Consider the following 23,345-nt stretch of genomic DNA (forward strand, 5'->3'; position numbering starts at 1 on the left):
GGTTACGGGGGTGCTTGGGGTGTTGGTGGGGAGGTTTGGTGGGAAGGATGGAGAAGGGGTGTTGAATGTGCAGATGAACACGCCGGTTACGCACCTCACCTCTACACTCAACGGTACCATTCTACACACCCCCCGCGGCACCCTCACCACTAAATCCCTCATCCACGCCACAAACGCCTACACGCCCTCCCTCCTCCCTTCCTTCACTGGCACAATAATCCCCTACAAAGGAATGAACAGCCACCACGTACCCACCCATCCCATCTCCCCCCACCTATCCAATACCTACAATATATCCTTCGCCCCAACCCCGTCCACACCCTCCTCCCCCAGCCACCCAACAGGAACAGACTACCTAAACCCCCGCCCAGACTCCAGCATCGTCGTCGGCGGCGGTTCCTGGCTCTACACCTCCCCCCACTCCTCCCACCCCAACAACAAACCCCTATGGTACAACACCGTCGACGACTCCGCTCTCACCGGCCACTTCCCCCCCTCCATCTACTCCCACTGGACATCCTACATGGCCCGCACATTCCTAGGCTGGGAAAACAGCGCCGCCCAACCAGACAGTATCTGGACGGGCATTCAGGCTATGACTCCGGATGGGATGCCACACGTTGGCCGTGTTCCAGGGGTGAAGGAGGGACAGTGGATGTTGTGTGGGTTTAATGGAGGGGGTATGGGTATTATACCGGTGGTAGCGAGGGCGGTGGCGAAGATGGTGGTGGAAGGGGTGGGGTTTGAGGATGTGGAGGGGGAGTTTGGGCTGGTGGGGGGGTTTGCGACGGGGGAGGGGAGGATGAGTGTGTGATTGATTGATGGGGCGGGGGATTGAGTGTTATGGATGTGTAAGATGCGTACATACTACGTACTGTATCTTATGTTGATCAATCCTCTGCACGTTCACCACATGCATGGATGATCCTTGTGGTGGTAGTTTTCATACGTTCTATGGGTTGGGTCTAATTACAATGTACGTACGGGATTAAATCTATAGATATATATACAATCTGAGAAAGAAGCTTATTTACTTAAACGGTAGTGTATCTACCGTAATGTTTTTCGATTCAAGGAAATCGTCACTGGTTGCAGAAGACGTACTAATGAGTGGGTAAATCCCGGATCCTTTTCGCGACCGATCGACTTTTTGCGAAACGGTGCCAATGCTAAAGGAATCTCCGACGGATACGAGTCTTGACTAACTAATCATCCCTAAGAAGCGAATTGTGAAAGAGGAGAGATAGGCTCCTCTCGATGCCAACAGAAAAAAACATAAACTCCATCCCAGATGCCGCTTGCTTCCCTTTTCATATTTGAGCATTTGCAGTTTGACGAAAGCCTTCATCAGAACAGTTTCTTTCACCCGCCAACAATGCAAGAGTCCCAGAAGCTAGCCACAAACACACCCGTGAAGTAACAAAGGAGAGATACCAAGCGACAAGATAGAAGCTCGAAATGATGAGGTCGTCGGTGAAGTGGAGTGTACAGGTATAAGGTAGAGAGGAGAGGAGATAGGAAATGGTATCTCTAACGGCTACAATTTGAACGTGGAGGGTTGAGGATTGGGAATCGTAGGACTCTTGCTTCCTGGAAACAACGTATTCCTCGAAATCAAAGCAAAGAAAAAAAGGGATAAGAAAAGTTGTCAAGACTACAAGTGGCAGGTCATAGTGCCTTACCACACCCACTCAAGGTCACCCAGATCGTCCGTGATCTGGGCGTGATCGGTATGAGAGCGCCAATCTTTGCTCTTGTACCAGTTGTCCACCTTCTGCTCCCAGGAGCTGACAGGGTGGTTGTTGTTTTCGTTGTGACTGGAGCCCCAGTGAATCGGTCGTCGGCCAGTTCCAGTCCGGCTCCGCTTCCGGGCGGAGTTGGGAGCTTCAGTAGACTTGGGCGACCTCATTGGCTTTGATGGAGTCTGCTGCTGAACTTGCTGCGGGGCCTGGACGGCAGGGCTGCGTCGACGGTCGCCGAGGGCAGCCCACTTGTCGGCAGCAGAGCGCTTGGGGCTGCGAGCAGGTGCTGGGGTGCGGTGCTCCTCGAAGACGAATCCAGTCGCCGCGCTGACGTGGTCGACCGCAGAGCGAATGTTCTTAGGCGAGCGATCCCTGCTGTTGTGGACCGTGGCAGGGTTCTTCACCTCAGATAAGCCGCGAGGGGTCGAGACGCCAGATCCGGCTTCGGAGACAACAGCCTTGGGCTTGGGCTTCTCAGCACTGAACGAGTGGCAGTTGTTCTCGAGCTCAGCAAGGAACTGCGCGTCGTCATCCTCCTCATCCCAAAGGTCACTCCAGCTCTTCGAGATCATGTCGCGCTTCTTACCGAAGACGGACGACATGCTGTTGAAGTTCTTGGCAGGGAGCGAGCCGGAGATAGCAACGGGCCGAGATCGAGTGAAGTTCATCGACTTTGGTTCGCTGACGTCAACCGACTTGAAAGATAAGCCTAAGCCAGAGTCCACAAAAGATACGGCAGAAGCGCTATCTGGCTTCACGTCGTAGGGAGGACCCGGGAACATGTCGTCCTCGTAGATCTCGTCGTCAGGAATGGCTGAGAGCTGACGGAACTGCTGAGGTGGAGACATGGCCAAGGCCTTCGCCCATGGGAATGAACCATTGTTCTCGAGCTGCGGCGTCGAGATGGAGGGAGTGCGGAGGGGCTCACGGTTGGCTCCGACAGCGACGACGTCACGCTCCTCAGTGCAGAAGTCGTCAAGGCTCTCGTCATCGGTGGTGAAGCTGATGACGCGGGCCAAGGCATCCTTGACAGCGTTGAGGTCGCGCCTCTCGGGGTCGATGGCCAAGCACTGCCTGATGACCTCAAAGGTATCCTGCGACATGTTGGGGAACACATCGAAGAGGCTCTGACGGTCGAGAGCAAAGTCGGCGTACAGAGGGTCTGAGGTGGATGGGACAGCGAAGGGGTTACGCTGGAAGAGGATGTTGAGGAGGACGATGCCAATGGCCCAGATGTCTGCCTTCTCAGTAGAGTAGCCTGTGTTGCCAGGGTCGTACTGCTCAGGAGCCATGTAGCGGTCGCTGCCTACAGCAATCTCGTAGGACCACGTGTCGGTAGTGGCAAGACCAAAGTCGCCCAGCTTCATGGAGCCATCCTGGGTGAGGAAGATGTTCTCGGGCTTGATGTCGCGGTGGTAGATGCCCTTCGAGTGGATGAACTCGACGGCACCGACAAGCTGCATCATGAAATCGCGCACGTGCTCAGTCTCGAGCGGGCCCTTGCCAACACGGATGGCCTCGTACAGGTCGCCGTTGGAGCAGAACTCGAGGACCAGGTAGATGTGGTTCTGGGTCTCGAAGGACTGGAGCAGGTTGACAACGTTGGAATGGTCGCCAAGGTGCAGATGGACGCCAAGCTCCTCGGAACGCTCATCGACTGCGAAAGCAGAAGGGCAGTTGATGGCGGCGGTGCTCTTGGTGATGACCTTGATGGCAACATTGTCGCCAGTTACGAGGTCCTTGGCCTGGAAGACCATGCCAAAGGAGCCATTGTTGAGAGGGGAGATGGTCTCGTATCGTCCATGTAGCACAACGCCGTCGTGAAGATGATCGCGCATGCACTCCATTGGAATAGTGTGTAGTGGAACGGGGTGGCTGTCGTGGTGAAGCCGAACAAACAAAGGAACAGGAAGAGGGGAAGCTCGATATGCGGATAAACAATGGGCAGACAGCCGAAAGCCAAAAAGCGATGCTCTATCAGACTTTTAGGTGACGGAGTCTTGGGAAGATATCAATAAATGGTTGTAATGGCGGCCGATGGTTATGGGATAGGTCGGACCGGATATGTCGTAAGGCAGCAGCGGGAGGCTGGAGAAACAGAAAGCAGTCGTCGGTGATATGCACAGGAGTCCGTCGACGGAAACAGCAAGGAAATGCTCAAGAGAGTGTGGTTCTCATTTGTCGGTATTAATTGCGTATGGATAGCTCGAGTCAACGAGCTGTCGGGGTGGGTGGAGGAGGGATGGAGTCGTAGACGTCCGGAAAGGAAGAGGTATCGCTGCGTAAAGAGAAGAGAGTCGTAACACGTGGAAGTGGAGGTGTCGTCGGTAGGCAGACAGTAGGGAGGTGTCTGGATGACGCTATTGACGGCGTGAGTCAGATGGCACGGGCTCACGCGGAAAGGGAGCTAGCAGGCTGTCGAAGGTGGTCGAGACGATGCTAGTTGGCGGTTCGCTATGCTGGATTGGATCGAAGGAGCATCAAACGTCTGCCTGGGGAAGCTATTGCGGCGGCGGTCGGGTCGAAGTGAGGTGAGGTGAGAGATGGGGACGAGCGGGTACTCGGACTAGCTAGCTGTCGGACGGATGTCGGGATGGCCAGCAGCGGACTCTCAATATCACATCAAATCAGACCCGGCGGTGGCAGCTATATGGTCGAGTAGATGCGTGTATAGCGTGGTTGGCGTGGGTGTGTCGGGAGTCGGCGGAGGGCGGAAGGGATGGTGTTGTTGACGTTGTTGACGTCTGAGCTGCGAGCGGTTGCGGCTGCGGAAGGAGCGAGGGAGGAGCGGTGGTAATTAAGGCAGCAACGGACGGTGAGGGTTGTGGTGGTGATGATGATGAGGAAGCAACGCTAGAGCTTGCGAACAACGACGAGAGCAAAGTAGGTGGGTACGTGTTATGGAGGCATCGGGAGATGGTGGTGAGGTGATAGCGGGTAAAGGACGGCCAGCTGGGTATTAGAGGGCAGCGCGCCAGGAGCTGCTGCCCTCGGGGGACCCACCAGTGGCAGGGGTCGTGCTTTGGGACTAGCGGGCCTGGCTAGGGATGGCTACGTGGCTTGCATTGGATCAGGTGCTAAAGCAGCACGAAGACCTGGCCAACCGGCGCCGCCACTGGCCTGCCAACTTTCCATGACTTTCTATCGGTTTCCACCGTGGTCGTCACCCGTCGTGCCTGCCATCACTTGCGCCCCCGTCCCCGTCGTCCCTGCTTTGGCAGCCGGTGGGTCCTGGCCATATGGCATCATCTCTTGCACAGTCATCGGCTCCACCCTGATCTCTGTGCTGGCGGACGAATGCGCAGAAATTAGCTATGACGAGCGCTGAAACATTGTCCTGGCCGACGCGGACAGGGCGCACTTCCAGACCTCGTCCAGCCTGTCCAGCCTGACCAGCTGTCGTGCGCCAATGCTGGCTTAGCCCCAAGCGCCGCCTCCAGGGCGCTGCTGATCGTAGCCCGTTGCACCGTAGCACCCAACTGCCACCTGGCCTGTAGAAGCCCGCGCCCGCCCTCCACGAGCTGCTCCAACGCGACCGTTATCTCTCGTTTCGTGATGCTTGCCACTTTGTCCCGCATGAGCCTTGCGCTCTCTGCACCCGACATTGGACGTCCTGCTGTCGTGTGCTCAGATTGTCCGCAGTGTATCCGTCGCGCAGAACTGTGTTATCCAGGGGCTGATCTACGCCCCAATACAGCATGACAAGTGTTTCGTCGCTAGCTCGCGGCCATTTGGTACACTATTCGGCTGACTACTGTCTATCGTCCCTCGACATCGGCCTCAAGGGTCGGGCGGGTCGCGGCAAACATTAGAAATCTGGGGAAAGCTCATGCTGCGCTGCGATGCGATGCCACTGCGACTGCCATTATGCATATGACCCTGACAGGCTCAGGTGGCATCGCGCTGCTTCATAGTCGCGGTTCATGCTACCGCTCTACCTGAGACAAAGCCGTGTATGCGCTCACGCCGCAATAGCCTCGCGCGTCCATCCCGCCTCGAATCCTCTGTTTGTTGTCTTGCTGCGCAGGATCCGGAGTAAGCTTCCCACTGCACCCTAAAGGAGGGCTCGCAGTAGCTTGCAGTAACTTGCAGCCTCCTGCATCCACAGCCACCCAGAGAGCGTCTTGGACAGGCACTCGGCGGGCTACTGCAGGTAACATGCACCGGGCCATTTCTTTGTACCCACTCGCTGTACCTGTCCCTGGGCTACCCATGAGCGGTGTAGAGAAACAAAGACAACACACTGTCCCCCAGCCTATAGCATTTTCAACCTTTTGCGTTGAGCCGGGAGGATTTGCGTGACAGGCGGACGTACAGTGGGTCGGCTGCGGAAGCTATGTGGAAATCTTGCGACATCGAGCATCGACATGGCCGGGTTAGCCAGGAACACCCGTCCATCTCACCATGGTCGCCCGCAAACACGAGTGAAGGTGTGGATATTCTGGGGCTCGCATGACGGTGTGCGCCTCAACGACCAGCCTCATCACGATCATTGCCACGAGGATGTACGATCATTGCAAGGAAGTCGTTGGGGAAGAGCCATCGTGACTGTACGCGACTGCCAACCTTCAACCCCCGATGCCCGATGACTCCTATGCTTTTGAAAATTTTCTTCTCGACAGCACGTTCACGGCTGTCAGGCCTCATCCGGCATCGTCAAGGAATATTCAAGGAACTTGTTTACACATGTCAATAATACACAACTTGCCGTGGTAACCTCACCGCCATGCTTTGAAGTTCCCGTCCGCAAGCCTCGCACCAGTTAGCTGCCAGTCCAGACACACAACTACAGTTCGCAGTATAGAGGCGCTATAGCAGAGATTTTCTTCTCACCGCCGTTCACCGCCCTGCACTCAACAACAACAAGGAAACAATGTCGCCCGCGTCCCTCGACACCGCGCGCTGGAGCCAAGCAGAGGTAGTGTTGCTCGACATTGGTAAGTCGCTTGCCATTCTCGAGTCCCGCATGGCTAGTCGAGAACGACTGCAATCAGCCTCCACCTGGGCACCAACCTCGCGATGCATGCAGCTGTCTAGTCAGCAACTTCCCGATGGCGATGCCTGCCACCGACAGCACCTTGCACTGTCTGTGTTGCTGCGCTCTCCCGGGCGCTACCCCAGCTTTTGCCTGCGCCACCCAGCTTCGCCTTCCAATGCTTTGACTGGCCTAAACATCTCAGGAGGCTGACTGCTGCCAGAGGGCACTATTTCCAGCATCTCATTCGTCAAAGATGTCATGGTAAGCCTTCATGTTTCTATTCTCGCGTCTCACTTCCCAGCGCTTCCACCTTCCCTCGCTGTCATTCTGTTCGTCTCGAGGTGCATCTTCCCCGCATTCGGAATCGTGATCACCACCACCAACCTCTGTCGAGAATCACGCCGGCCCGCCCTCCCATGCCAGCCTGGTGTCACCCGGCAATGATGAAGCCACTCATGGCTCCCCTCGCGTCTTTCGCCTCCCCTGAGTTCTAGATGCTTTTCCGACCTGCACCTGCCACTCCAACGATGATCTCGCGCTTCCAACCTCCGTCATCTGTCACGCGACGCCCGCCAGTGGGGATTCCTCTTCGCGCCGTCTCGCTCACAATAGCCGCAGTACCCGTATGCACTAGACAGTCTCACAAGACTAGCACGCAATTCGTGGTCGGATGCCGACTTCCAAACCCTCATCGCATCGTTCCCAGACGACGCCAAACGCAGCGCCGATGCGCTACTCGCCCACGTACAAGACCTTACGCGGCGCGATGTCAAGGCTGTGTACTTGAAGCAACTACAAGGTGGGTAACAAATTGTGTGTTTCAACATGGACGACGCATCCCGGGCCTCCCATGTCCAGCCAAATGATTGCCAACACCCGTGGACCAAGCGCCGACACCGCGCCGCTCTAAAGCGACTAGCTCGATCGAAACAGAGTAATGATTCGATCGGCCAGTCACCACCGGTAGCATTATCGCGATAGTCGCCGCCTGTCGCAGCGACCCTTGGGGGTGCCAAACCCTCTTCCTGTCAGCTCGACGCCGCTCCAACACCCTATTCCGTCCATCGCACCACAAGCGTGGCGATCAGCCCATTCTAAACGCTGCTTGCGTACTACCATCACCACACATGCACATTGCCTTTATCGATCTTATCAATCATCGGCCAATACACATAGTTGCACCGCAAAACTAACCCCTTTGCTCGCAGGCCACCTATGGACAACCGGGTTCCGCAACGGTGATCTCAAAACCCCGCTCTTCAGCGATGTAATCCCCCAACTCGAGCAGTGGAAAGCAGCCGGCAAAACACTGGCCATCTTCTCCTCCGGCAGCGTGCAGGCTCAGCTCCAGTTCTTTACCTACGTCACAGACGGTCCGAATACGCGGGACATTAAACCCCTGTTTGCCGCTCACTACGACACGGTGAACGCCGGTCCTAAAATGGAAAAGGCGTCCTACGAGAAGATATGCCGTGAGCTGGGCAAGGACGTCAACAAAGTCGCTTTCTTGACTGACAATGTAAAAGGTATGTGGTATTTTCGTGAGGCTGTCACGGCGGATGGTGATTTGAAACAACACACCACCGCCCTCTCACCGCCCTTACATCTGCACCCCACCACCGCATCTCCAACCCACTCTTTGTCTCGCTTTCCGAATTCTTTACTTACCTATCATCCCACCATCACACGTCCTTCGTCACGCCGCATATTCTCGTCTCTCGCCTACTGCCCCTCTCGTCCACATCCGCGTGTCTCGTTCCACATATGTCTTTCCGATCACGCGACCCCACCATGTTTCACATCGATACATTCTCTCCATCGCACGTGGCTAGCTCCATATGCACACTTCATGTATAGTGACTAACATGTTTTGTGATTTGAATAGAAGCTGAAGCGGCGATGGATGCGGGTGTCTATGCTGTTGTCGTGGACAGGCCGGGTAACGCGCCGTTGTCGGATGAGTCGAGAGAGACGTTCGCTGTCGTTGAGACGTTGGATGCGTTGCCTTGAGCGGATCGACGATGAATGGGGTTGTTGAGGCTTGGAGCGCTGCGAGGAGGGTTTCGTACGTGGTTGTCGTTGTTGCGACACGGGTATCGAGGCTTGATAACAGAATGGTTCACTAGATACACAATATCAATATAGACTCTTGCCTTCATTCAGATACCGTCTTTGTACAGTGAAGCTCTCATTACATTTACTCCGCATGTGGTCCGCCGGTGATGCGACAAGACCCCGTGTCTGATTGGCAACATAGCTCAACCCGACATCGCAAATTATCGCCGTCACCATGAACTTGTCAACAGTTATCTGAAGTAATGTAGTATTGCGGATTCTTCCCATGGTCCAGACCACGCAGCTGAATGATATCTTAAAGAAAGTTGAGAAGTGTGCACACGTAGTTTTCCACATTTGACTCTACACACCAGACCACGAAAATAATTCCTCCACACCGCAAAACCCCAAAATTTTCGCGTAACTTGTCGGCCTCACAGAATCCTCATAATTCCTCATAATGTTACAAGTTCCTGGAACAGGAAAGCGTTGTGGTGCTAATTATTTTCCCCTTTCGATACCTTCCCCCCAACCACGATGTCCTACAACCCACTCATCCACTCATCCGCATTTCCACCAATACACCGAAACCATAAAATTAGAGAAATACACGATACTATATAGCACGCAATCCTGCCAACGAATAAAATTGGCACCATCGCGTGGTATATAGTATCGTGCACCTACCCAAATGTCACACCAAACCCCCAAAAAAGCAGCCAACAAACCTTACCATCCCCCCAGAACCGTAAAATAACACCTGGAGAGGTAGGTAACCAGCACAGAGCAGAGATTCTAAATCGAGTTGCTTTGATACCTCGCTCCGAAGATTCTAAATTGAATCAAAGCCAAGAGACGTATCATAGCAGATCAAATCAGAACCCCTCCTTTGTCCTGGCCTACCTCTGACTGACATTACGCCAATCTTTGAGATTTCGTAAGTTGAAGGTTGCTACGGCAATCTTCAACTGACAAAATCTAAAAGATTGGGGTGATGGTTAAGGTGGGAAAGGTGTGCGGGCTACTCACACTACACACTACCCCGGTCTTGTAAATTATATCAGTCGAAGCAGCGGCTGCTATGATAGATGGCTATCACAGCAGCTGGTGCTTCGACTGATATAATTTACAAGACTGGGGGAGGGGAGGAATTTCGATACGAAAAGTGTGTGCCCGTTTGATTACTCGATCGTGCGGTCGTCGGAAGATAGCAAGCGTGGAGGTTTTGCGATGGCTGGCAGGCCCGTTCCAGTATATTGAGAGAGTGTGGTAGAGGAACCTTTCCGTGTGCGCATCCCTAGGGGCAACTATCGTCCACATCGACTGTTGATATCCGTTGATCTCATGGAAGCTTCTTCTCCACCCTACCTGAAGCTTGGTAGGGTGGAGCAGAAGCACCCATGAGATCAACGAAATCCGCCGACGTTTGGTCAAGAACGGCTTAGTCGAAAGCTCGACGAAACCATCGATTAAGCCGTTCGTGGCCGTAGCGTTCAGGTCGACTGTTGATGTTCGTTGATCTCATGGACGCAAATTTCTCCACCATACCAGGCTTCACGGTATGGTGGAGAAATTTGCGTCCATGAGATCAACGAACATACACAGATACATAATTTCGCATGATTATGCCAGTGATCTATGTCCGAAGCATCGCGATTTACGCTCGATGTAAATACGCGGTGCTTTGGACATAGATCACTGACATAAGCATTGATCATACGCAGATTCATCGCCCGACCTGTGGTCAACGAATGGCTTAGCCTAAGTCCTGAGACCATCGGCTAAGCCGTTCGTGACCGCAAGTCGGCGAGAGCCTGCCAGTTCCGTGGACGGTTCGTTGGTGTTGTTGTCTCGGTCGTCGCATGCGCTCCTCGTTCAAAGGCTTGACGATTGATGTTGACTGTATGGGACAGTTGCTCATAGATCGGTGTAGAACGAGCGGGTGCCGGCTGCAAGGGTGTCGCGATCCTACGACTCAGCTCCAGACCCGGACTTTGTGAAAACCTGATCCCCTCTCGCATTCCACCTCTTCACAAATCCTCCCCAGCGACCCTCCTAACCCACTCCACCGTCTCTTGCACACGACTCAAAAAAGGACTATGTCCACACCCCAATCTAGTCACCTGCACCTCCCCACCTTCCGCCCTTGCCATCTCAATCATCTTCTCCTGCGCAACGACCGGCATACTCCTATCCTCCTCGCAAACCAAATAAGCACTAGGAATATTCTTCCACGCCGCCCCTGTCGTCTTCGCATAAGCGCTCGCTAGCGAATGCGGTTGGATTTGCGAAAACCAGTATGCCTGTTCGTCGGGAGGAAGGTCGGAGTAGAAGACATGTGGGTCGAGAGCGTGGATGTAAGGTCCGGAGATTTCAGTCCAGGGAGGGAAGGTGTGGTTTACCGAGTCCATTAGGCTGACACCTTCGGGTAGCATGCTGGCAGCGATGTATCCACATCTCACCACTCCACCTGTTTTCCCTTGGGCTTCTCGCTCGGTTTTTCCGAAGCCGACGAGAGCGCTACTGGCGACGATGCCACCCCAGCTGTGGGCTAGTACGACGACGTCGTTGCCGGAGTCGCCGATGGCGGTGTTGATCATGGAGTGGACGATTGCGATGTCGGCTGAGAGGTCAGTGGTAGGTGTTGTGCCGCCGACGGAGGCGAGTTGGCGTGCGTGCGTTGTGTATCCAAGAGCGTGCAGCTCGGTAGTAAGAAGAGAGAAGGCGGAGGGTGTATGCCAGGCGCCTGGAATGAGGACAAGTTGCGGTTTAGTCATTTTGGTGTTGGTGATGTTTGGAAAGCTCGTTGGAGGGATTGTGTCAGTGATGCGTCGATGGGAAGGAAGAATGCCAACAGGTCTGCTTAAAAACCTGCAAAGTAGGCGACCTAACGCTGGTGTAGGCTCTAGGGCGTTTGGCCTTTTCCTAGGTCGACGTATTCGGAACTGGGAAACAGGCAAGAACGACCAGTACTAGCAAGTTTATCGCGCACTCCGAATGCGCCTTCCTTCGACAATGACAGTTGTGCAGTCCAACGTAGTAGTGCCCAGAAGTGGAAGTTTATCGCGCAATTATCCCGATGGACCGATTCCGCACGAAGAATGCTATGGCCCGGGGTCCTTGGGCACCGGAACTCCGAAGCTAGGTCGTCACGGGTGTGAATGGATAGGGGAACGGCGGCATGCCTCGTCCATATGGTTCCCCGAAATACAGCCTTATCTCCACTCTCTTTGCTCGACGTAGGCATATATTCCTCTTGACCCGATGCTTCCATCGTATCTTGACAGTCTTTCTACGCGTACTTCCTCCAACCCACAGCGATATTGACACCAAGTGGCTGCATTGTTCCTACTCAGACGGAGAGGAGGCGGTTATTGTGAGAGATGTCCTCCGTCCGAAGGTTCTGCTCTATCCTATAGCTCCATTTTCCCTCCCCCTCCTCTTACAAGACACCCCCTCATATCTGATCATTTCGTCATGGTGTTGATACCGGCACGTCTGTCCGAGTTGGGTGCGGTGTTCACATGGCGTGCGTCGTATTGCCCGATGGCATAGCGTTGTCCGTATACGTCCTGTCCACTGTCGTCGACTGCAGTATCCGTCGAAGTGTGCTGAACAGGCAAAAGGAAAAAGGTGCAAATCGAAATTGGTAGTGTGGAGTGGGGCAGACATGGTGTGAAGGATTAGCGAGGTATGTAGTGCTCACGATATGCTTCCAGCCAATCAGAGCTAGAGGCTAGGGAGGGCATCCTTGTCTTCCTGACAGCGCAATCATTCACATCGTGGAACCCAGGGTTGTATGAAGATTGTATGAAGACTTATATACGAAAAGCTGGAGCTTGGGTATTGTTGTGTATCTTTTGCCGTTTTTCGGCAGTGTGTGCGCCTCTAACGCCGACGGTGCCTAAAGTGCCCTCCTTGGTACATGCGGAGTGCCGACTCGCTGCTTGTGTCTAAAAGAATCTCCACCAGATGAAGACGATGATGATGAAGGCTAGTCCGCCGATGGGTCCGTACTGCGCATCGTTAGCATTACAAGTCCACTGCCAGGATGTTCCTCTGCTCGTTACTCACCTGCTTCAACAACAACTCCCAGTTGATGCGCACGGCAGCCTTCTTGTACTTCCTACTGTCCTCCCGTAACCGACTCGAGATATCGCCCATCCTCTCCAGACTGTCTCCTCGATACAGCAGATCCTCAATATTCTTGGTCATGACCTTGGTAACATCCTTCAGCTCATCGTTCAACTTATCTAGATTCTGTGTCGCCCTTGAATCTTGGTATGTCTTCTTTGTGCTCTGAATGAACTGATCGAACCCGACGAATTCGTACGGTCGGCATGTGGGTGAGAGGTACTGTTGCGGTTGGTATGTAGTGGTGAATTCGCGTTGGAGGTCGGAGAGGTATGTGAAGGCGAGTTTGCGCGGGTAGGAACGGTCGCATATGCAGAGGAAGCAGAGGTCGCCTTCGATGATGTAGCTGGTGGTTGCGTTAGCATGTGATCGAGGATGCTTCTCTGCACGTAATGGCAGGGGCTATGCGCATACTGGAATGTGTAGTTTCCGCTCTCTATACTCGCTTGTTGTTCGGCGTTACGGTTTAGGCGTCGCTGTAACATCTTTACTTTGTTCGTGGCCTCGATGAACTCGGCATCATTCTAGAAAATGTGAGCCCCATTTTTAGGCTACGTGAACAGCTAGAGAGGCGCCGTTACCTGGTTATTGTCGACCGAGGCTACCAAATGAAGGCCTAGACATGTATCAGCACGTGTGCAGCCTTCAATATGGCTGAGTTACTGACCATCGAGCCGCGATATTATGGTGTGTTTGATCATGGCGGCGGTTGAGGGTGCGGAGAATTACGGCTGATGAGTGTACGATGTCGTCAGATAATGTGACGAGCGCAAAGTCAAGCCCGAGGGTGAGTAGTCGCGTGGTAGGGATACGTGTCGGGCTGATGATACCAGATCGCAAAGATGACGATGCGGAAAGGTCGCGCGGGAAAGCGCACGGACGCGCCAACGGCCATCACAGAACAACCAGCATGCCCTGACCCTTCAATGCACTGTCCTTCATGACTCTACAGACGTGTTAATCCGAATTTCGAGGCCATAGAGACTGACTGGATCAATATCGGTATCCTTGTGACGGAATATTTGGTACAACCTCAACTCGACGCCCCAGCCACCATGCGGAGCCGAGCTTCTATCCTCGCGTACCCTTTCAACACCTTCACTCTATGCATCGAGTGGCGGACGCGCTTTCAGCCCTGATTGAAGTCGCTCGATGCTCAAGCTTCCCAGTAGAATCTGACCTTAGCCATTGGTAGATCAGCCTTGCGGAACGCGATAGCTACTGCCTCAACACAAACGACATCGCACCGGCATTTTGCCAGCTGCCGCTCATACCAACCTACCCAGGTAGTCACTTGCACTTACGACGTCTTGCAAGAAAATACTTGCTTAAGTTCAATACCAAACTCCTGCATTCAGTCCAAACGACAAAATGTCGTTACCAGTAAGGTGCGTTCCCATTCTTTACTACACCATGTACCGTGCGGCGTCTTTACGACTTGTCTGCCAAGCGCGTGACTACCATTGTGCAACTGCTCAATACGACCTCCACATTCACTTCGCGCGCCGACATTCTTCTTTTCACACGTGACTGTCACTTGGTCCAATGGCTAGCCTATTGTTCGCCCGTATCCACCGTCCGACAATAGAAAGCTCAACGCGGATTGGCAACCCATATCCCGTCTCCCTCAGCTTCGATTGACAACCATAGACCTTCGTCCGCCACCCGACTCACCTCTCCACACGACTATCAACCGACACCTGTTCCGCCCGCACCAAAATCAGAGCTAACCACCGCACCACCTCCAACAACACCAAACAAACGAGCCAAGATGCACCACTCTGACCCAGACTCCTCACCTCTATCTTCGCCGCCCTCTTCTCCATCTGAGCAGGTCTCACCCATCCCCTCAAGTCTGCCGAGCCAAGTCCCAGATTCTGCCATCTCGACAACAGAAAACGACTCGTCCATCATGCCATCGATCGAGTCTCCATCCCTAACTCCGCAGGCGCTGGCGCCTGCATCTACTACTATGCCGACATCCAACATGGGCGCTAAACGCGTGTCTAAGCAGAGCCCGAAGAGGTCTCGCGATGAGGTCGATGATGACGACGAAGAGCCCGCCTTCGGTACACCGCCTCCCAAACGCGCAGCCAGGAGCACAAGCTCAGCAACAAAAGCCAAGACTACGAAAAAGAAGACGCCTGCTCCAAAGAAGCCTGCGCCCAAAAAGCCGGCCCCGAAGAAAGCCGCAGCCAAGAAACCCGCTCCTGCGGCAACACCCAGCTCACGTCCCTCGCGCAACCGCAAAGCACCAGAGCGGTTCGAGGAGTTTGAGGAAAAGCCCACCCCCAAACCTGTCCCGACCAAGAAGGGACCAAGTAAAGTTTTCGACCCAGTCTACATCACCACCAACTCCTCCAGCCGTCTAGTCAAAGCAGACATCTACGTAAGTCTTCGCACTTCACTCACCACCCACACGTCAAAGAGCTCACACATCACAGCATATGCTCCTTGAAGGACCAGCCTGGACCAGCCTCAGCGCAGAGCAGCAAATTACACTCATCTCCATGCTTCCCGACAATACCACGCACCAAGCTCTCCTCGCGAAGATCAGCGCCGGCAACACAGAAGACACACGACCTTCAGCCTTCACGCTAGCAAACAACTGCTTCCGTACCGATGTCGCCAAGTTCCAGGAAGATCTCAAAAATGGGCACTTGGCGAAGACGTGGCAGGCGGCTGCTGAGCAGGCTGTGATTGAACGTGCGGCGGGAGAGTACGATGAGTGGAAAGCGGCGGAGGCGGAGTCGTGGTGGGGGCAGAAGAGCAAGTGAGGTCTTTGATGGCCAAGTATTGAGCTTATGATGATGGCTCAGACGGAGGTTCTGGTGCGCGCGCTCCATGCGGCGTCAAACGGGGCTCTGAAGTGTGGGTTTGGGGGAACTTGGTGGGCAACTTCGAGGTTCAGTTGCTACATCTAGTACGTATCTTCCTTTCTAGATATCGTTTCTGCAACAAGTACATGTAAAAGTTATCTCCCCTCTGCATTTCGACGGTCTCCTAGGATTCAGCCACGACATTCCCTTTTTCCCTTTGTTCCTTTGTCAGGTTCATGATCGCTTCAGTGAAAGACCAAAACTTCCCCAAACGTGACATTTCCGTTACGTCAGCGCACACCATTGCGAGTTAGCGAGTGTAAACAAGAGTTTTCCTGTTTCCTTGCATTCATTGAGTCGCGACTCTGCTACCCCTCTACCTTGGATATTCTCAGCCCACTGCGACGACACGACAACAAGCTCGCCTGCAGTCACCCGCTACCACCGTGAGATTGAAGACGCTGAGGCTCAGATAAACAGCCCAAAGAAACTACACCGCAACCGGACAAGCGAACACTTGCGCGACAAGGTCTTTACCGCAGTCACGCTATCAGCGTAAGTCCAAACCCCGCCTCATCATCCCACCCACACGATCACTAACGTACCTTCAGCGCTGTGACAAGTAGCGAAGACGTGGGCGTTTAATTCCCCTCCAAATCGCGCCAGAGACATCAAGTCTCATACAAAGCGTGAGTACCAACTACACGGCCGTCGCGAGGACCGCCGCCACCACTGCCATAGTGACCGCGACAAACACCATCAAGAAGACCGCAAACACAACATTAACAGTCACCGCTTCCGCCACCTTCAACAACACAGCCGCAAAAATGGACTCTATCGTCTCACCAACTCTGTTCAAGATCGTAAGCGTCGGCTACACTATCATGAACAAGGCCAATTCCGCTCTCGAATATCGCGCCCTCAGATATGCGTTGTACTCCTACATGACCCTTCGGGGCACTGTAAGTGTGATGAGGATTTGGAAAGGCGCAAGGACTCCACCAGGAGTCGACCATAACACATGGAAGGCTATCACTTGGCGCGTTTATAATTGGCTTCAGATTACGCTTAAGACTAATGCTGGTCTACGGAAAGAGCTGGAAGTTGCGAAGAAGCAACAGAAGGAGTACGAGATGAAGGAGAAGGCGAGATCTGATCGAGCGCGTCGGACTACAGAAGCCGACGAGATTCCAGACTTTGCGACACCTGTACGCGAAGAGCCTACACAAACATCAGAAGTGGTCCGCAAATTGCAGGAGGCACTCAAGGACACGACTGAGCGCTTGAAACGCAGCAATGCGCAGGTCAAAGCGCTTCAGCAGTCTACGAGCAAGCCTGCGCACCCGAGTAGAATGTCCACCTCGTCTCACAACTCATCAACTCCAAAGCGAGATGCACTGGAGGATATGGGGCATCAACTTCGGGCGGCGCGGCAAGAGGCTGTAGACGCCAAGATGGAAGCTGCTTCCAAGGATGAGCAGCTACGGCTGGTGCGGGAAGAGGCCGATGGGGCTAAAGCTAAAGTCGCTTCGCTACTAGCTTCTCATGGTCAAGAGCCTCAGGCAGTACCGCAAGAGATTGAGGCGGTTGAAGCGAAAGTGGCTTCTCTGGAGGCCGAGCTGGAAGCTGCACGACAAGAAACGCAGAAGGTTAACGTGGAACTCCTCTCAGTCAAGGAGCAATTGGGTTGCGCGAACAACGCTATCAAAGTCGCTGGATCTGGCTTGGCTCAGGTGAAAGAACTCGTGGGAAAAGTCCAAGAAGAGAAGGAAGAGGCAGAGGCCAACGCAGCTTCTCTGACCATGCAGTTGAAAGCATCCCGAGAAGAAGAAGAGAAGGGCAGAACCGATGCAGCTTCGATGGAGAGAGACTTCCACGAGGTGCGACTACGACATAGCAAAGAAGTCACCGCGCTCAAAGAGCAGGTCAAGGAGTGGGAAGGCATCGCTGCGGAGGCGAAGGAGGTCAATGACAATGTGCAGACCGCTCTCAATGACGAGAATGAGGAGCTCAAAGACCAGCTTAAGAAGGAAGCTGCTCGTCGCGAGGCTCTGGAGATGGAAGTGAAGAAGCTGAAGTCGGAGACTCACGGCGCGAAAGCTACAGAGATGGCTGTCACCACGGCGAAGTCGTTCACTCCATCTGAGACGCAGAAGCTACCGAGCGCGATCTCTTCCAACCATCTTCTCGAGAACCAGCCACGTCTCGTCTCCGTCGCCGGAGTTACAAGCCCATCTACACCCACCCCCACTACATCCGCCCCTCCAGCCACTCCCGATACAACCTCGACGCCAAAGGACCACAAGAAACTCACCGCAGACTGGAATGCTAGGACGATCACACTCCCAGCATACATCGACGGCTTAAATGAGTTGAAGCGAAAGTCTGATGATGAGAGCGAGACACCCAGACCGATTAAACAGCTTCGGCTTAGCGGCGAGAACACCGAGCTTCCGATCGGAAATATACTGACGCCTGGCGGTGGACCGGCTATCAAGTTCGCCGTACAAGAACAGGTCCAAGTCCAAGAAGAACAGACAGAAGACGATGGCGACGCATCTATCGACCTATTCTGGGATTCCTTCGAAGGTGACGCAGACAACTCAGGCACTTTCACATACGGCTTGGGCGACGAAGTTGGCGCGGAGGCAGCAGCTCTTCCCGAGCAAGACGCACCCAAGGGCGAGACCAACACTCATGGCGATACTCTCGTCATTGACGGCGATACCATCATCGATGAAAGCGATCACAGCAACGACGATCTCTACGCCATGCCTTCGCCGAGTCCGAATGAGCAGCCGCCGAAGGTCATCAGCGATATCCCCGGCATCGAAACCCCCGATATCGATATCCCTGACATCGAGCTGACTCCAGCTACGAAGCGGAAGATTGGCACCGAGGGCGATGAGGAAGCGTCGCCAAAGCTATCTCAGATTCCAAGGACTAAGGAAGACCTTGGCGGTGAGCAGACTTTGGCTTTGGAGAACATGACTCCAATTGCTGTTTCTCGCAAGCCTGCGATCGTTTTAACCCCGGCTACGAAGCGGATGTTCACCGATGACGACGGTGAAGAGCCGCCTCCTTCATCTCAGATGCCACGTAGATCGTTTGCGCCTAGGTCATCAAAGGCGCCGAGGACGACGGTTGACCTTGGTGACGAACAGACTCCGACTCTGGACGAAATGACCACAGGGAACAATGTCGATGCGCCTAGTGAAGGAAACGAGGCGGCTGAAGTCCGCGCCACAGCTCCATCTCTCGCTGAGAACGCAGGCGCTCCGTCAGAGGCTCCTTCTACATCGGCCGAGTCAGCGGATCCAACCAACAACCCTACCATGGGCAACACCGACACCACAAACGTATCCAGCACCGCTCGTCTTGCGCCACCAGCTCCATCCCAGGCACCCAACAACAGGAATCTTCTCCCCGAACCCGTCGCAAGTCCCGGTAGGAGAACGCGCAATGCCGGGAAGCCCATAGGATCTCTCAACGAGAATGTGTTGAGTAAGATGGCGGCGTCGCCGATGAAGGGTGAGAAAGAGACAGTTGAAGAAGGTGCGAAAGGACGTGGCAAGTCACCGGCGAAGACCAGGGCAAAGTCGCCAGCGAAGACAGCAGTGAAAGCACCGGCTAAGGCACCGGAGAGATCGCGAGTGAGTAGGAGCCCGTCTAAGGGAAAGGGGGATAGGCGATAGGTTCATACGAAACCATCAGTGACGACGAGAACGGAGAACGGAGTACGGAGAACGAGGACGAGAACGAGAACGAGAACGGAGAACAATAACAAGAACGAGAACAAGAACAGAAACGACAACGACACAACCGCAACAAAGATCAGCGTCGCAAAGAGACGAATAGATCTCAAGGCCGCATTCGCGAGGCTCGTGTATATGACACGAGGATACGAAGCGATGCGGTTTCCCCCATCAAAAGAAAAAAACGCTCACAGGACTGATAGCAAAGGGGTGCTGATCGGACGTTGAGCAGAAGAGAAAGAGCAGGAGACTATACCAATCAGTGCGGCACCGTTAATCTGGGTGCTGGCATTGATGGCGAGGTATAGGACGGATTCAATTTAGTGTGACGATGTGGTGGAAGGGGTGGAAGGGATGGGAACGATGGTTCTGGTGGGTTTTGATTGACGGGTTTGCGATGGTGGTGGTGACATGGATCGATGGAGTGGTGTTTTGGTGTTTTGTAGCACATCGTAGTTTGGAAAGGAGGACACGATGAGAAAGAGAAAAGAGAGTTATGTCTGAGGGGCGGGATGGGATGGTTGTTACTGTTGAATAAGAGAGATGCAACATGTGGAGGTTGTGGAAATGGGGAGCGCTGACTGATATTGTCAAAGAGAGATGGGGCGCGACAAGGGTGGAAAAGCAAAAGTATTGCAATCTCCAGAGAGGGATGCACATGAGATAAATTGGAAAAGGAAGCGCTGCTATCTCCAAAGGAGAGCTGGGCATAAGTAATACAAGAGAAAATGATGAATGAGACGTGGGCGAGTGTGGTCAAGCCGTGGAAACATGGATAGAAAGAAGTGTATCACTGATCAGATTGAGTAGCACATTGCCAGACGTCTGAGTTGAGTAAGGCGAAGGTGCGCTTGCAGCAGGTTGCGATGTGCCGTCGGCGCTATCCTTTTCTTTGACTTAGATGGTAATTACATGTATTCACGTTCATATTAAACCCATGGTTACTGTCGATGTAGACTTGATCATTCATCTCCCTATAGCTCCCGTCTCAGGACTACATGACTGCGAAGGATCACGCCTTCAATACCCGAGTGACCCACACTGTGCGCTAATCACTAGCATAACTTCCCGCCTACCAGTGGTAGTCCACCTTGGGAATAGCTTCTGGCCGAGGCGCACCCCTGGGCGAGCCTGAACGACCGCGACCGCGACTACTTCCTTGTAAATGACTACCTGCCCGTCCACGAGACCTGCTTCCTCCGCCAGACTGACCACGACCGTCCATCTGACCAGGTCCACGAGAGCCGAAATCCGAGTAACCATCATACTGCGGGATAGCCTTCGTCATGGGCTGTGCTGGCTTTGGTACGAGAACAGTGGCAAGAGGTACAGGCACGCCACCGTCTCCAGTCGCTTCATGATCGCTCCAGCCCTCGGCATCGTCCTTGACCCTCTGCTCGGCATCCTCAAGAGCAGCCTGGAGTTTAGCACTCTTCTCGCTCTCTCGTATATCGTCCAACTCTGGTGAGCCGCGGAGTGTAGCCTCCTTCACGCAGATGGCTAGCATAGCCCACACCGTATATACAGCATCGTTGCCTGCGTTATGAAGAAACCACGCGGGGACATTGAAAGCGTTCATGATCCGGCCTAAGCTGGTAGGCTGCTGCTCCCGACGCCAGACTTTGTACATGGTCGCGGTGTCCATGGCCTCGAGGATGTTCTCTACCTTCATCGGATCGTATCCAAGTTGCTGGAGGTAGCGGACGTCGCCCAGAGTATCATGGCCGAGGAAGACAATGTTTCGCTTCTCAGTGGGATCAAAGTGGCTGAGGAAGTCGTCGTCGTCTTGGGCTGCGAAAGGTGCGTGGAAACAGGCTGCGACATGACTTGCAGCTTCTTTGAGTGATATAAAGGTCGAGTGGCCGAACTTGAAGCTGTCAGGATGTCCAGCAACGAACTCGGAGTTGACTAGGTGACGATGTTCCTTGATGCGAAAGTGACGCGCACGAATCTTCTCTCTCCAGTCCTCGCCGTCCTTGCCAGGCGGAACACCAACGAGCTCGCGTGTATCCAAGGTGGCGACACCAACTTCAGTGATCTTGTGATGGGCCCTCTCATACGACTCAACATCAACACAGACGAAGACGACGGACTGATCGAAGGAGAATGGAGCTGGCTGGGATGGATCGACTGCCGGAGATAAAGTAGACGCTGTCGCATCCTGGATGAAATCGCGGAGACCGAGATACCTTGACGCGCGTTTGAACTGGTCAGTCATTGACTTGTTCTTGCCAAGTCGCTCTTGCTGCTTCTTTGCTTTGTTCGCCTTGTTCTTCGCTTTCTGTGCTTCAGCCAAGTTCTCCATCAGTTGCTTGAAGTCCTCCAGAGTGGGTTGTTCAAGCGGTGGGTGTGAAGATTCGCCTGCCGCGCGAAAGTGCTCGTTGGGGGCGTTCTCGGCCATGCTATCGACGTCCTCGCGCGAGTGTGATCGTCCAAGGTATCGGGGCAAGCAGCGGGGATGATCAGGGAATTGAACGAGAAGGCCCTGGACATGACAATTAGTCTAAAGCTTCACGCAGTACGTATGAGTGGGCAATGTTACCTCCTCGCGCTGCTGGTCGCTGATCCTCAAAGAGAGATTGAGGTGCTTGTTGATCTCACCAAGCAAGACTAGAACTTGACTCTCGCGGACGAGTATGAAGGGCTTAGAGGTCTCTTCGATATCCCAGACGTAGTACCTGGTCAGATTAGCAAGTGATCGGTGAGAGTCGTCGCGGTGATATCCTTCAGAGTAATCATGTCAGGTGAACTTACAGGTCCCACTCTCGCTGCCAAAACTTTCCTTGGTCGAAAAAGGCAGATGCAATGTCTTGCATATGACTCTTACCGCAGTACTTGTAGGGGAACTTGGACAGGGCCTGGATGGGTGTGAAGTGATGGCGAGGTGAGGCTAGGTCGCCACGTTGAAGATCGGTAGCCGGAAGACCAGCGGCACCAGTTCGAGGAGCTGGGGCTGAGGCGGTGGATAGGCGCATCGAGTCCAGGTTTGGGTTGAAGGAGCTATCGGCGTCTTTGACCCAGACGTATCGGCGCTCGGTATTCTCGACGGCAGGCGGTGTCTTTATGGACGTGTCGATCTTACTGGTTGAGGTTTGTTTGCTGGCAGGCGCATGTGGAGGTGTGTCCTCAAGCGATACACCGCCAGTGGAGTCGTTGTAGCTGGCATGGTCAGGTTTGGGTTCTGGGCTGGGCTCAGGTTGTGGAGACACGGGGCGGTCAGGAAGAGCATCAAGGTCTGTTTGGACGAACCTCCGAAGATGCTGCAGCCGTGCCGAAGCCATGGTGGTTGTTTGACGAATGGAACTGGCGGAAATTGTTTGCAATAGAAAGCGTGAAGATATATGCGGGGATCGCGCTTGGACAGACGGATGAGGGAGGAGCAAACGACAGGCACGGTGAGCGAGAGGCTCACCCAGACATCTGAGAGAACTGGAAAGAAAGCCTGACTTGATCTGATAGGGGTCTTTACAAAGGAGATGTATCAATTGAAGGCGCACGGTGTAGATTTGAGAAGACGTGTGTTTGAAGGTGCATTATCACGGAAAGTGCATCTTATGCCACCTAGATGTCCGTGGAATTACATACCGACTCAGGTAGGTGCAGATGCAAAGCCTTCCCAGGCATAAGGTCAGCGTGACACATTTTCTTGCCAGTAAGGTGACGCACGAGAGTGAAGGACGATACAGTTGCTAAGCACAGATGAGGTGTGCGGGGCGGGCGGGAGTTGCGAGCCGGCAGCTGGGCAAACTCGCAAGCGCATGGGCGTTCCTGAGAGATCGACGTCAGGCGCGCCCAAAGCGGCTAGCACAAACTCCCTCCGCGAACCTCAGTGCGACGAGCTCCCATCAGCCGCCCTATCTCG

At 54.0% G+C, this 23,345-nt stretch overlaps 7 protein-coding genes across 7 annotated transcripts; 3 read left to right on the plus strand and 4 right to left on the minus strand.

Moving 5' to 3' along the window:
* Positions 1-1,678: 1,678 nt before the first annotated feature.
* J4E92_010169 (uncharacterized protein) lies at positions 1,679-3,589 on the minus strand (the record flags this gene model as incomplete). The annotated part of the gene is made up of 1 exon (XM_051501510.1): positions 1,679-3,589. The coding sequence occupies one exon, from the start codon at positions 3,587-3,589 to the stop codon at positions 1,679-1,681; it is 1,911 nt and encodes a 636-aa protein (XP_051348295.1).
* Positions 3,590-6,978: 3,389 nt separating this feature from the next.
* J4E92_010170 (uncharacterized protein) lies at positions 6,979-8,730 on the plus strand (the record flags this gene model as incomplete). The annotated part of the gene is made up of 4 exons (XM_051501511.1): positions 6,979-6,981; positions 7,339-7,519; positions 7,929-8,282; positions 8,606-8,730. 4 exons carry the CDS (start codon positions 6,979-6,981, stop codon positions 8,728-8,730), a joined length of 663 nt encoding a protein of 220 aa, XP_051348296.1.
* Positions 8,731-10,805: 2,075 nt separating this feature from the next.
* J4E92_010171 (uncharacterized protein) lies at positions 10,806-11,552 on the minus strand (the record flags this gene model as incomplete). The annotated part of the gene is made up of 1 exon (XM_051501512.1): positions 10,806-11,552. One exon carries the CDS (start codon positions 11,550-11,552, stop codon positions 10,806-10,808), a length of 747 nt encoding a protein of 248 aa, XP_051348297.1.
* A 1,255-nt stretch (positions 11,553-12,807) lies between these two features.
* J4E92_010172 (uncharacterized protein) lies at positions 12,808-13,610 on the minus strand (the record flags this gene model as incomplete). The annotated part of the gene is made up of 4 exons (XM_051501513.1): positions 12,808-13,255; positions 13,324-13,433; positions 13,491-13,525; positions 13,577-13,610. The coding sequence occupies 4 exons, from the start codon at positions 13,608-13,610 to the stop codon at positions 12,808-12,810; spliced, it is 627 nt and encodes a 208-aa protein (XP_051348298.1).
* A 1,070-nt stretch (positions 13,611-14,680) lies between these two features.
* Positions 14,681-15,686, plus strand: J4E92_010173 (uncharacterized protein; the record flags this gene model as incomplete). Its single annotated transcript, XM_051501514.1, has 2 exons — positions 14,681-15,298; positions 15,354-15,686. 2 exons carry the CDS (start codon positions 14,681-14,683, stop codon positions 15,684-15,686), a joined length of 951 nt encoding a protein of 316 aa, XP_051348299.1.
* Positions 15,687-16,555: 869 nt separating this feature from the next.
* On the plus strand, positions 16,556-19,423 carry J4E92_010174 (uncharacterized protein; the record flags this gene model as incomplete). The annotated part of the gene is made up of 2 exons (XM_051501515.1): positions 16,556-16,690; positions 16,790-19,423. The coding sequence occupies 2 exons, from the start codon at positions 16,556-16,558 to the stop codon at positions 19,421-19,423; spliced, it is 2,769 nt and encodes a 922-aa protein (XP_051348300.1).
* Positions 19,424-20,555: 1,132 nt separating this feature from the next.
* Positions 20,556-22,764, minus strand: J4E92_010175 (uncharacterized protein; the record flags this gene model as incomplete). Its single annotated transcript, XM_051501516.1, has 3 exons — positions 20,556-21,968; positions 22,026-22,161; positions 22,238-22,764. 3 exons carry the CDS (start codon positions 22,762-22,764, stop codon positions 20,556-20,558), a joined length of 2,076 nt encoding a protein of 691 aa, XP_051348301.1.
* Between the last annotated feature and the right edge of the window lie 581 nt (positions 22,765-23,345).

The sequence above is a fragment of the Alternaria infectoria genome, assembly GCF_024043175.1.
Source record: "Alternaria infectoria strain BMP 0036 chromosome Unknown scaffold_32, whole genome shotgun sequence".
NCBI classification, from domain to species: Eukaryota; Fungi; Ascomycota; class Dothideomycetes; order Pleosporales; family Pleosporaceae; genus Alternaria; species Alternaria infectoria.